At 32.0% G+C, this 14,736-nt stretch overlaps 1 protein-coding gene across 1 annotated transcript; it reads left to right on the top strand.

Annotated features, from left to right (window-relative positions):
• The first annotated feature begins 316 nt into the window (after positions 1-316).
• Positions 317-14,445, top strand: LOC123720716 (alpha-aminoadipic semialdehyde synthase, mitochondrial). The gene is made up of 20 exons (XM_045677442.1): positions 317-468; positions 1,823-1,969; positions 2,203-2,379; positions 2,650-2,802; positions 3,258-3,404; positions 3,740-3,818; positions 4,132-4,259; positions 4,842-4,993; positions 5,535-5,657; positions 6,138-6,309; positions 7,593-7,663; positions 7,797-7,921; positions 8,392-8,626; positions 9,175-9,311; positions 9,483-9,595; positions 10,527-10,695; positions 11,212-11,306; positions 11,470-11,671; positions 12,735-12,911; positions 13,896-14,445. The coding sequence occupies exons 1-20, from the start codon at positions 394-396 to the stop codon at positions 14,012-14,014; spliced, it is 2,796 nt and encodes a 931-aa protein (XP_045533398.1). The 5' UTR covers positions 317-393; the 3' UTR covers positions 14,015-14,445.
• The last annotated feature ends 291 nt before the right edge of the window (positions 14,446-14,736 follow it).

Genomic DNA, 14,736 nt, shown 5'->3' with positions numbered 1-14,736 from the left:
AATCAGAGGATTATGTTAAGCATTTGAGAGGCTTATATGACGATACACACACGTGTATACAAATCTACATTTTTCATGACTTAAGAATTATAAAATAATATTATTTTCGACTTTAAATTACGTAAATATTAAAGTTTATAATATTTATATGAATGTGACATAATGAGTAAATAACATTGATATAATTATTTAAGTTTTCTGGGCCTGATGCCAATCAATTATCATAAAAAATATAGGGCGTGTTATCTTGCAACGTCATAGTATTTTCGATTTCTTGTCTTGGGGTATTACGTACGGGGTAATATAATGTAAAATATAGATTATTATTAGTACGTAAGTATTCCATAGCAGTCGTCTCTATAGTTTATCTGCATTTGTATGTGATTGTAAATAATGTTTCACAAAGCAGCGCCCGTTCGGGGAAAGGACTATTTATTGAAACAAATTGCCTATTATTCTACATCTAAGGTATGTTTTATAAATCAACATCTAATTATAACATTTCGTATATAGGTAATTTTTATATTATCTTATAAAATAATTAATTTAATCAATACTAAAAAATCCATGATTTTTTAGTATTATTTATTATATATATTTATAACATTATTATATTAGTATTTTAACATATTATTAATAATGTTTATTTTTTTATTAACAATTTTAATTACATTAGTCAGGTTTTTAATTTGATATTTAATCCTCAATTGGTTCTATCAATCCTTATATAGACTTTATTTAAGAACTTTACTTATTTAAATTAATGGTTAAAATATTTTATGTTTTTTCCGGAATATAATATTAATAATGTTCTTCTGATGGAATTTATTCTACCGAAACATTCAAACTGCTAAAACAGTATTATATAGACTTTTAAGGACATTGTTGATGGAACTGTGTTTTATAAATATTAAAAATTTTCATTACCAAAATTCACACAAATTATTGCGAACAGACATACTGTATTCCTTCCTTTACCAAGATATTTTTAGAGATATTTTTAATGTTTATGTAATCAGCGGGAAATTAGTACCTTTTTAATTTGATACGTTTACATTTTGGTTATTATTTTAATTGCACCAGATATAACGATATCTATTATTAAAATTCCATAAAATGAAGATAAGCTGACGTTACGATGGAAACAACTTTTTAATCAGCTTTTATCAATATTTATTATTTTCTTTAGTCTGTATCTCGAAGGTGTGTTGAGTTCTGTATACACACCAAGTAAGAAGGTCAATGGATGTAAATAATAAATACCTATTTAAAAGTATTGTTTGAGATGCGGGACTTTTCACATTTTACATATTTACAAAATTAAAATATAATTTTCTTATATAGGTTACGGTATGAACGTCAATAAAAATAATGGTTTAAATTCACATCTATTGCTAGTTCTCAAATCAAGGGATGAGAAGAAATGGCAATCAACACACTCCACACACAACGTCACTCCTTTAAATCGAAAGGTTTTTTTTGTCAAAATGTTTGTAAGCACTTGCAACCATTACATTTATATTTCAATTTAATTTATCAAAGACTGACTAAAAAGTCTCATTATTTAGATTTATGTGATGCTTTAATTTGCTATAATCAACCAAATCGTCAACGTTTATATAATATGGAAATGCATAAAAAATGTCTAACTTAAATGCCAATAAAGATGAATATTTTTATGTTAGAGATTTAAAAAAAAAAAGTTAGGGATAGGGTACTCTGGTTTAAAACTTTGTTAAGCAAACTTTTAATTAGGTATGTCAAACTTAATTCTATTGGATTGTGAAGCCTTAATGAGTTGAAAATCACTTTTTTTTATTAGCATCGTCGTGTAATAGCAATACGCAGAGAGGACCAGTCAGTATGGGAGCGACGAGCGCCATTTTCTCCCTCCAACGTCAGCCGGCTCGTGCGACAGGGTGTCAAAGTTATTGTTCAGCCCTCGAACCGGAGAGCATACCCCATGCAGGTAAAACTGCTACGATAATTGCATTATGTTCTCACTATCTCTTTTCTATGTAGCTCATCGTTTGAGCTTAACTTCAGTGATACTAGCCTTTTATAATGCACTTGGTAACACTGATTTTAGTGAAGTTAGCGTAGACATCTGAATTCGCCCAATTTTAAGCCAATTCAGGGAATAGCAAAGCCTCGTTTATACCCATATTATACACAAAAATATATACACACATATATTTTCAGTCCTACATAAACGCTGGGGCTGTAGTCCAAGAAGACATAAGCGAGGCAGGCGTAATATTTGGCGTAAAGCAAGTACCGATTGATCTTCTTATACCAAATAAGACATATTGTTTCTTTTCACATACTATTAAGGCACAGGAAGCTAATATGCCAATGCTAGATGCCGTATTAGCAAAGGTAAAGTATTAATAAAATATTATATAATACACAAAAATATTTTTATGAGTAAATAAATATATTATTTTGTCATTAGACCCTAGTAAATATTCAACAGCAATGATTAACAAGAACCTATTATTTTTAACAATTTACACCAAATTATTATTTATATTATGCACATAATATAATCTACAAAATCCTCTTTATATTTCTGTGCCGCGTAAATTAGATATAATATTGATATAATATGAAAAGTATGTACATACGTAAGTTTATCATTTTTCCCAGAACATTCGTTTAATAGACTATGAGAAGTTGATGGATGATTCTGGAAACCGTGTGGTAGCTTTTGGCAAATATGCTGGGGTTGCTGGTATGATTAATATTTTACACGGACTTGGACTAAGACTACTCGCTTTGGGACACCACACGCCTTTTATGGTTAGTAATTAGATATTAAGAATTCCGCGAGTATAAAGTGATAGTAATTCAGAAACGAGGCTTAAAACTAAATCTGACTTCCGTACGACAAAAATATATTCAATTGTGACATACGGGAGTCATAGTTCGTGCTAAGTCTTGTTTCTCGCACTCAACGATTCTAGAAAAATACAAGGTTAAACAAAATGTCTTACTGTTTCCTAAAAATAAATTAAATACTTGTTCATTCAGGATATCACGACGGATATCGTAGATATTGTTTGAACAAATACGTAAAAACATTTTTTAATTATCTATGATAATATTCTTTCTTATCAAAGTAGCCTATTTGAAGATATAGACTAATCCACTAGATTAAAGTTCGGCGATAATTCTAAATCTCTTTACATAAACTAGCAAATGCATAATTTTAACAACAAGAGTTAGCGGCTCTAAAAAACATTTGAATTCTGTAGCACGTTGGGCCAGCGCACAACTATCGCAGCTCAAGTATGGCTCGTCAAGCCATCCGAGACGCCGGCTACGAAGTATCCTTAGGGATGATGCCTAAATCCCTGGGACCTCTTACTTTTGTCTTTACTGGGTCAGGAAATGTATCGCAGGTGAGGGAGTAGTGAATTAATGAAAACTTTTAGGTACATACATTATTATATTATTTTCTTTAACATAAGACATAAATTGATCTTGTTCATTTTTGATTAATGCATTCATGTTTTATTGTTTTAATTATTTTAAGTTAAAAAAATAACACCCATTCATATTTTTTTTGAAGGCGCAAAAAAATTCCGCTATAAAACTGGTATACGCTTCTTAATTACATTGTCTTTTATGTAAGTAAAATACTAGTAGTAGTGGGTAGTATCATGAAACTGTAATAATCTAGGATTTAACCCTTAGAAAGCTAAAAAATCCTGGTGTTTATTAAACAAATTTTTAGGGCAGTCAAGAAATCTTTCAAGAGCTACCACACGAATATGTACCACCAGAAATGTTGAGGAAGGTCGCTGAGCATGGAAGTAAGTCAATATTGTTGCAATTATTGATCTCCTTGGATATGACAATGAATCGCCAATATTATTTATCCAACTACTGATAAGATATAGTTAGGAAGGCTACAAACATGCACCCTGATAAGTATCTTTTTATTTACTAATGAGACTTTTTAACTGTCTAGAACATTAACTTATAAACACCTAAAATAATAATTATTCGTGTCTTTCATTTAAATTTTGTTTATACTCAACGATAGATTACGAACAGTAGTTAAAAAAAATATTTAAGTATAGTTTTTAATTCGAAGATATTAAAATAATAAACGTTTTTGCTTAGGTCCTAACAAAATTTACGGTTGTGAAGTAAGACGCCGTCACCACTTGGTTAGAAAGAACGGAGGTGGCTATGATCCTCAAGAATACGAGGAACATCCAGAACGATACATCTCTACATTCGCACAAAAGGTAAAAGACAATCGCGGAAACTGATTATGGAAACATAATTAATATAACTTAAATTATCGGTCCTTTGTTAAATATCTACTGATTTTCCGTTGAGAAAAAATGATTAATTAGTATAAAACGATATATTATTACTGGAGATGTACCTAATAATCTAATCTGTGAATAATTGATTAAAAAAAATGTTATTTATCCTGTAATCTATTAGTACGTATTAATCAAGGTTAGTATTATAAGAATTATATTTCAAATTAATGATTCTAATATCAGTTATTTACGTTTTCAAGTAATATCATCAAAACTTAATAATAACATGCACCTATTATTCTTATTGATCAATAAATAGTAATATACTAGGTACCTACAAATTAACATAGCTGAAACTGTTGGGAAAAGTTGAACTACAGTATATCAAATACACAAGTTTTGTTCAACTGTTCAAACAAGCAACATTATAAGCTGAACTCGTCAAAATTAAAAGACTTTATTTGAATAGTGGAAAGTTATTAAATATTGCTTTATAAAAATGCAGTGGTGTCTCACGTATATTTTCTGGCGAATGTTTACTTAATTTGTTTTTTGTAGATTGCCCCATACACATCAGTATTAGTAAACTGTATTTACTGGGCTGTGGACAGTCCAAAGCTGCTAACGATACCTGATGCTAAACATCTTCTACTCCCTTCACATACACCATGGCTGCCGACCAGTGTCGGTGCACCAGCTTTACCCCACAGGTACCGATTATTTGTTAATAAAAGTCTATTTGCTAAGTACACATACCTAGATATGAATATTGGTCTAAAGTTATTATACTTCACTTGACATTTGTGATTGTTTGATTAACTATAAAAAGTATTACTTTTTGATCGTTATTTCGCCCTAGTTTTGTCAATACCTTATTAATGTGAAGGATGAGAGTCAAGGACGACAAAATAAATCCTTTTGCCATACAAAAATAACTTGTTAAGACTAGTTCACAATAATATTCAAAACGTAAGAGACTGATGTAATATTGACGATAAATTAAATAGCATAAAAATAATTGACAAAACTATGTGGTTAAAATTATTGTAAGGCTATTGTATCGCAGAGGTTTGAAGGGGTGTCAAAAATTTAAAACTTAAACCTAATGGCGGCAAATGTGAAAATCCGCCGTTGATGAGAATATTATTTAAGCTATAATAATAAGCCAATTATATTATTATTGATAGTATAGTAACGCAGCAAGACAGCATCACGTTTGATGGCTACTAATTATTGAACTCTATATGACAGAATGCTGGCCATCTGTGACATATCGGCTGATCCAGGCGGATCCATCGAGTTTATGAACGAATGTACCACCATCGACACACCATTTTGTCTTTACGATGCTGACAGAAATAAAGATACTAAGAGGTAACGGAAGTGAAATATTTCTACAAATTTAACTCTATTTGGGTATTAAGAAAAACACTTTTTGAACGGATTAAAGCTATGTATTATTATTAAAAACTTATAGTTATTTACATAATTCTAAATTTTAAATTTTTAAAATAAAAATACATAGCTTTAATCTGTGCAAAAAGTGTTTTTCTTAATGTGTAAAAGCTATTTTAACAAATGACAATTCTATTTGGGTAGTTTATTAATATAACAATTTTATAAATCCTTGAGCTTAGGAAAGAATAATCTCAATAAGAATTTTGTTATTTTTATTTAAAAAGGGAATTAAATTGATTGATTGATTGAGATTAACAAAAAAACTAACGTTTAAGATACTAAACCAATTCACATGAATTTTAAGTAATATGTATGTACGTCTTCCCATAAGAGTTCTGTTAAACAGTTACATAAATAGTTTAATCTCTTAATTGCTATTGCAATATTTTTTGTCAGTTTCAAAGGCCCTGGAGTTCTAGTATGCTCCATTGACAACATGCCAACACAACTCCCAAGAGAATCCACAGATTTCTTTGGAGACCTTCTCTTGCCGTATGCTGAAGATATAATGAGTTCTGACGCATCACGACCACTCAACGAACACAAATTCGCACAAGCCGTACAAGGGGTAGGTGACCTAAGCTCTATATGTAATTAGCTAGTTGCCATTTGAGACATAAGGGTGTTACATTAGAATTTAACTTGGATAAATAAAATATTATAGCTATCACCATACCATTTCACTTAGGTCTGGAGAGATTAATTTAATCATAACACAACATTCAGAACACATTAACGCAAAACGCCAATCAATTTTTATAATAATACTTAATACATATAATACGTAAAAATACTTACGTATTTTTACGTCAGTAAGTTAAGTCGATGAAAACTGTTCCTGCCTCCAGCCATGTAAGTTAGTGATGAATATGAAGATTGACGAGAATACCAATGAGGAAAATCATTAGACAAAAAATCTAATTTGATTTTATAACGGACTTCAAAAAACTGGTGGGAGGTTGTTTTCAATTCAACGTGTAATTTTATTCTATATCTGTATACTATCCCTTATCGTTCTCGATTCCATAAAGTTTATTAAAATCGTTATAGAAATCTTCATTATGAAAGTAATATCTTCAATTAATTTGTCGATAAACAGTTTTGCTACAAAACATTTCTATCTACGCAGTACATATTGTTAAGTTTATCGCTTCCATTAATAAAGAAAGATAACTTGCCCTGAATACTTTCACTAGATAAAGGTTGATGGACATTTGGTAAGATGTTTATATTATAAACAGTCTATTTACAAACTGATTAATACTATTATATCTTATTTACTGATAGTTCTCTTGTTTTTTCCTTATACAGGGGAATTAATTTTAATGCAATATTCCGCGCTGTAGTTTTCTACGTGTTGGGACACGGGGACATCCTTTGTTTTCGTCAACCAAGCTAGAAATACGAACTAAATTTACAATCTGTTTTAGAATATCATTATTTATAAGGGTATTTACAAAGATTCAGCTCTAGTATGAGTTAAGAAAGTATAATGAGCACATGGACTGAATAAATAATTAGTGCGAATATAAAATTAACATATATTCATATCTGTATCTCACTTGCAATTCAGGCGTCACCAGATGGAAAAGTCTGGTCCTTTAGAAGGCTTAGTTGTGGTGGCTATGCTACACGCTGGTCCAACAAGAAAAGGCCACTTCAGAGACTCAAATCCTTTAATGTATAGTAGAGCACCAACCGTAGCCGGCTCATAGTACTATGTAGATTGGAGTAATTATATAATATGGAAAATATATATTTGTTTTCCACGTCTCACATATATAACGATAAGAATAAATGATAAAATTAAATGAAAATTACATATTATCTATACAGTCTGTTGTGTTGCAGGCTATTATCACAAGCAACGGTCAGCTCACGCCTCCATTTGAATACATCAATGAGTTGAGAATGGCTAATAAGTAAGTTTTTATTTAATTTTCAGTTAGTTGCTAATGAATGGTTTTTGTAGAAATATAATTTCTAACACAATTTTAACACAATTTCTTCTTTCTATATATATATATCTCTTTTTAATATTGCAAATACTTCCAGCCGTTCCCGTCATAAGGTAGAAGGCCACGACCAGCAAGTGCCAATTGTCATTCTCGGCAGTGGATTAGTGTCTGCCCCTGTCGTTGAATACCTCGCTAGAGACAAGAATGTTGCAGTAACTATAGGTATTTTTCATTATATTCTCGATCTATCACTCCGTCTAAATTGTATGGGAAATCTGGTCTTAATTTTTTAAATACGTTTATATTGTTTCATAAAATACCTTACTCAATTTTGTTTTTCTTTTCGCGTTTTCCTCACCACCTATTTTGTACAGATATCTTATAATGATCAAACAGACGCAGGTTGTCCCAAGTAACAGTTAGTCACATATTTTAATTTAAAGAGAAAAAGTCGGCATAGCTGGACAATACATCGTCCTATCCGAATATCGAAAAATTGATAACAAAAGCGCACCTGCAACGTTAACTTTTAAGTACACTCAACATGGGTATTTTCTAAATCTCTTTCTCTGTCGTCCGTTAGGAATGTACACGCGAATTATATATACGCCGTCGCTACGTTAGCTCTCCAACAGTACATATTATTATGATTACATGCTATAGGTACTGTTATTATTTTGTTATCTTTGAAGCATCACAATTCAAAGAGGAAGCAGACGCTCTAGCTGAAAAGTACAGCGTCCGATCGGAATATCTTCAAGCGAATGATGAAAACGCTCTCGCTGCATTAGCATCAAAGGCGCGAGTTGTCGTTTCACTACTTCCGTACGACTTACACGGGGCCGTTGCAAGAGCATGTATTAGTGCTGGAGCTCACATGGTGACCGCTTCGTATGTTCAACCTGAAGTAAAGGAGTTACATGATGTGTGAGTATACTTATCATATTTGCTACGATAGAAAGCACTACATTTACAAACACTACAAAATAAATTGATCAAAGTACAATTTCTTATCTACTAATCTACCAAGAAACCAAAATTATGACGATTAAGCAACTATATGTTAGTAGCACCTGTATCATAATTTAAAAAAAATATCTCTCTCCATAGTAGCTTATCATTTAATAAAATCAAACACACTACTATACGCAATACTCTTCGAGCGAGTATGCTTATCTTGCCGAAGCCACGTACAAATTATTTGAAGAAGTCTATTAAGTATGAGGGTGTACAACTATTTAATCAAATACCGTCTAAAATTCGTCTAATATTAGTGCGTGTTCAACATTCAAAAGGGCATTAAAGCTTAGTAGACTGAAGTTGGGTCGGCTGATGGCGACGAGTATCTCGTTAGTTGTATAATCTTAATTAGCGTACAATAATCAAAATTTTGTGTAAATTTAAATTGAATTTGGCAAAGAATCCAAAATTTGATTATTCAAAATCATCATTAATTTCATATCAAACATTTTCAGAGCCAAAGATGCTGGCGTAACAATTCTAAATGAGGTCGGTCTCGACCCAGGCATCGATCACCTTCTGGCACTTGAATGTATCCATGATGTCCAGAACCATGGTGGTAGAATTGACTCCTTCGTCTCTTACTGTGGTGGTATGTACCATTCACAGCCTGTTTTATTCTTGTCATTGGAATTACTTAGTTTCCTAATTAGATTGTCTTTAATTTCAATATCAAATTGTTATCTGTCAATCTATTTCTGACCACGAAAGGCATTTGAACCGTTAATTGAATCCAATATGCTATATACATTTTTTTCCCTAGGGTTACCTGCACCTGAGTTCAGTGACAATGCGCTCCGGTACAAATTCTCATGGAACCCTCGCGGAGTTCTCCTCAACACTATTTCCGCGGCTAAATATCTCAGCAAAGGACAGGTGAAGTAGACTTTACTAGTACAATATTAAGAGTTCAATTCAAATTCGTAAGAGTGACATTATATTAAGTATGTGATTTCTTATTATAATTGTCTTTACTTGCTCAAAAAACGCCACAAATTAAATCCTTTACCCCTGGTCCTGTAATACTTTTTCCAAATGTTACAAAAATTACCTTTAGTACAAATTCCTATTACGAGACTTAAATTAAAATAGTTTTTATTGTATAAATCTTTGACACGGTAATTATCTAGCTAACGTAATTTGTTCGGTATAAAATCTTTTTGCTGATAACTGAATTATTACAAAATAATTTTACAAAAGTAAATCAACGTCAAAAATCTGTCAGGTCCATTTATATAGAATAAAGTATATATAATATGTATATTATACATTTAATCCATTTATACGTAAATACCCATATCTAAAAAAAGTGCTGTTTTATAGTGCTCTAGTGTGTAAAAAGTACACATGTCAGAAGTGAAGTCTTTGTAAATTTCAAAAAATTAAAAAATCACGCTTCATCTATCTTACTCTTTCTCTCGATCTTTGTCACTTGCTTGCTACTCTCGTTCCATTGCAATTTGCTTCATGCTACGTTCGCCTGTTCTCACTCTCTCTCAATCGCTCTCTCCCTTTTCTTCGACAATAACTCTGCACATCTTCGTTTCGATAAATTTACCCTCATGCGCCTAAAGAACTTCACTTCAAAAAGTATACTACAAGGTATTTGAAGTAACTTGGACTGAGCATTAAGGAATATATCGGATAAAAAATCCTTGTATGCAACACTTACGAAACTTGATAAATAGGCAAACACTTTCTTGGTAGCATTAGATCATCATACTGAAATACAATTCTAAAAATATAACAATTTTTGTCAAGTAGAACTTACAGTGAATCAATACTTCGTTATAAAGATTTTTTTCAGATTGTCGAAGTATTAAGCGGTGGAGAGCTTATGTCCGTAGCGCGAGAACTGGACTTCCTACCCGGGTTTGCTTTCGAAGGATTCCCTAACAGAGATAGTACTTCATATTCTACTTTATATGGAATAGAGGACGCCCACACTATGTTCAGAGGAACCTTGAGGTACAGAGGTAATGTAATCAATGAATATTTCTTATACACGACCTGCGTAAAGCGGTTTTGCATGGTTAAATAAACTTAAAATGATATTCAACTAAGGAAAGGAACTGTGTTCAAACTTGGACGTAATACTTCTGAAATATGTACCAAATAAAATAAAAATTCTATTGAAAATACAGCTTTTAAGTAAATAATTGTATTTTTACATTCTTTTGAAAAACTGGACTTTAATTTTTTTGCTTTTAATCTAATGAAAGCATATTTTTTCTTTGTCTTGGTATTTCTTTTTAATGCTGTCTTGGGTAGTTTTTTTTATACGTGTACCTATTAAATATATGTATGTGTTTTTATTAATTTATGTACTAGCACTCGTATGTGGGAGACCGGTCAGAATATATCAGCGATTATCACATAATTCTTATTGTTATTTTTAAATTACTTTATTTCTTTCTTGTTGTACTAATACTTGTTGCATTAGTGTGATATCTAAAAAGAGTGTTTAATTAAATAATTTTCTACATTTTTAGGTTTTGCGGAAACCATTAAGGCTCTACAGTTATTCGGCTTCATAGATCCAAATCCCCATCCGTCTCTACACCCTGAAGGACCACAGATTACTTGGGTGAGTATACAATTGTTGACTTCCGTATCTCAATACGTTTTTGACATACGTTCATACTTACACATACATACTTAGCGATGACCTTATTTAATCTTTCCCTCGGAGTCGGTAATAAAATAATTTAAAGATTTAAAAAACTTTTTTATTTCTCTTTCTTCTTTAGAGAGAATTTGCCTGCGAACTACTTGGTTTAATGGATTGTTCAATATTCTACGAGAACCTTAAGACTCGGTTAGTGGAACGTATAGGCACAAATGGTGCTCAGGCAATCGAGTCTCTGGGATTTCTTAGCGACGAACCTATTATCAAGTGCAGCTCCCCGCTAAACACTATCAGCCATTATCTTAGCAAGAGACTGCAACTCGGTAAGTACTAGTTAACTACTCTTTCTTTCTTTTCTGTAAATTTCTGTTTACGCTGTGATAAAAAGTGACAGAAGAGTCCTTTAAAACATACTAAATTATTTTTAAATTTAATTTAGTTTTTAAACAGTAAAGAGGAATATTGCAATTCGACACTGTCCCATCGAAATAAAATAATATCACACATTTCACACAAATTAAATAATCTATAATTTTAATATGAATAATCCGGCTCGAAGGACCAAATTGTACGGTTCCTGGGTCAACGGGATGCTTCAAATAATAGAGATTTATTGATTTACTCTATATTTACCACTCACGTGTTACAATAGAATATGAGCGAAATAATGACGTGCTAATTGCTATATACCGAATGAATACAATTTAACAGTCAAAGAGAGTGCCTACGTCTGGCTATGCTCTCGGGGTGTAACTCCCATGATTTAGTTAATCGCTATGAAATGAATAACTGTATGTAGAAGAGAGTGCCTGCGTCGGGCTATACTCTCGAGACGTAACTCCGACGATTTGGGAAATGGTCACGCTTATAAGTGATCGATATGTACATCCATGGCACGTACAAACATAGGAATTTGTCAAGCTTGTAAATGAGCAAGAATGTACGACCCTGGCACGTACATAGGGATCATCACGCTTATAATTCTAAGATAGCCTGAGTGAGCAAAATGTACAGCCTTGGCTCGTACAAAGAGTTTTGTTAAACGTTAATAATTAAAACTACTCGTAGTTAAGTTACAGTACAGTAGTTAATAAATAATTTATTTGGTATGTATTTCAATGTTAATTAATTTCTATATGTTTATTTATTGCGTATATTATCTTTCGTTTTGTTTAGTAATTAGTTGTATTTTTACATTACGTTTTGATAATAATTAGTTTTGTATTTTAGAAAGTTTCTAAGTCTCTTCTTCAGGGTTGTCTTTAAGATCGAATCGATTCACGCGTTGCACAATATTTCTTTTTTAGTTTTGTTTGCAAATTTTATTATGCGCAATAGTATAAATAAATAATGTACTACAAACGCGAGGTTTTTTTCCTTTTATAGAGAAAGACGAAACAGACTTCGTGGTCCTCCGCCATGAGATAGGTGTGACATGGAGTGACGGTAGGAAAGAGAGACGTGAAGTGACAATGACTGTGCGAGGTGATCCCGCTACTCACACTGCCATGGCCCGCACTGTTGGTTTACCCACAGCTATTGCTGCGAAGATGGTTCTCGATGGTAAGTTATTGGTGGTACATATATAAATGTAGCGGTGCCACAGCCCTGCATGGGTCTTGGGCTGCTCCAATACTCCGACACTAACTAGTAACTTCTTTTTGTGTCGCGATCTTTATTATTAAAGGTCATGTTGGTGTTGCTTCCTCCATTCCCAAAACAACGACCGTCCTTAAACGACCTTAACTTGGTCCATCCAGCGAGTTGGAGATCGGACTCGGGGTCTCGTGCCTATTACCGGTCACCAGAAGCATCTTCAAGTTATGGGGTCCTTTGCGTCCTATATGTCCAAACAAGCTAAGGATCCTTTGTAACATTTTGAAGGAAGGTGGCTTGGCTTGTAGTTTTCTAAGTATTTACAAAGTCGTCGTTTTCGCTTCCCTACTTCTTTCGGATGCTCGCTCATTTTAATAAAAACAATAATAAAGAAAAAATATAAGATTGGTCGAGACAATAGACACTAGCTGTAAGTTAAATGATACATAACTGTTTTAAAGAGGAAAGGTGAATGATATTGTTACAGTTTGATAAAAAATTTCCTATGTATATGTCTTGAATTTCGCCGATAATTATGAGCTGGAATAAGTCGTATCGGTGAGTCGGTTAGTCCGAGACAGTTCAGTAGATATCCATTATCCACGCATTTATCAGTTACATTTTTCTAAAAAATTTGAAAAAATGGAGGGAAACTTTCAAATAGTAAATCCCCCGATGTTGTTGTTTTCATTAGGTTTTTGGATTGGCATGGTAGCAGAAGTATTCACGTCAAAATCGATTGGAGCTAGTACCCTATACCCCTATAACCTCAGACAAGATGTGTCCCTTTGTTCGTCTTATTTTATAGACAAGCAGTAGCACTCAGAGCCCTTGTAGTAATTTTTTTGTTTAAGCGGATTCTTAGAGTTTTATCCTTTTACATCCATCGGAACTAAGGATGTTCTAGTTCTTTTTGGAAATTATTTTTTTTCTTATTAATAATTTTTTCAGGTGAAATTCAAGAGCGAGGCGTCGTCCTGCCCTTTGCACCTGTGGTTTATAAGTCTCTCCTTTCTCGATTACGTTCCGATGGCATTACAGCAAGGGAGGTATCAGTACCTCTTAACTAAAAATGTATCAAGAAAGTATACGAAATATATATATATAGGTTTTTTACTGAATTAAAATGAAAAGTGTCATGCAATTTAAAAATCTATAAAGATAATAATTGTATGTAAATAATGGTATTGATAAAATTATTTATTTGAGAATTTTTCGAGTATATTTATTATTTATGATTTAGAAAACGACTGACTTTTCATATTACGTACTACTAAGTACGATTTATACGTAAAGAGTTTTGATTTTATTATGTTCAGATAGTTTATAATATTTAATGCTTGTGATTTTACTAAGTAGACCAATTTTGTATAAAAATTACATATGATTGAAACGAATGTATAATCGCATGTAGATAAATAATGTTTTGTTTAAGTACACGCTCTCATATAATTGTTTATATTAGATAAACTTTAGGTTAAGTGAAACGCAATTTATAAATAAAATTATATAAATTTGTTTAGGTATTTCATTTTTACCACTAAGTTCTCGTAACAATTTAAATAACTCAGAATTCTTTTGACTTGTAATGTTACACCTTAAGATAAACTAATAGTTTGATATTGCGCGGTTCTTTTAATTGATCCCTTATACTTTACTTTTATTCCATATTTAACAAGAATTTCCAATTAAATAAAATAAGAAAATTACTAATTATTTTTATGTAATCATTATATTTGGGTATTAGCAATAGTTAGCGCATTGAGTTGGATTTGTTTATTGAAATAGATAC

This window comes from Pieris brassicae, chromosome 2 (assembly GCF_905147105.1).
Source record: "Pieris brassicae chromosome 2, ilPieBrab1.1, whole genome shotgun sequence".
Lineage (NCBI taxonomy): Eukaryota > Metazoa > Arthropoda > Insecta > Lepidoptera > Pieridae > Pieris > Pieris brassicae.
The sequence above is the reverse complement of the archived record's forward strand: the minus strand, read 5'-3'. Positions and strand labels throughout refer to the sequence as shown.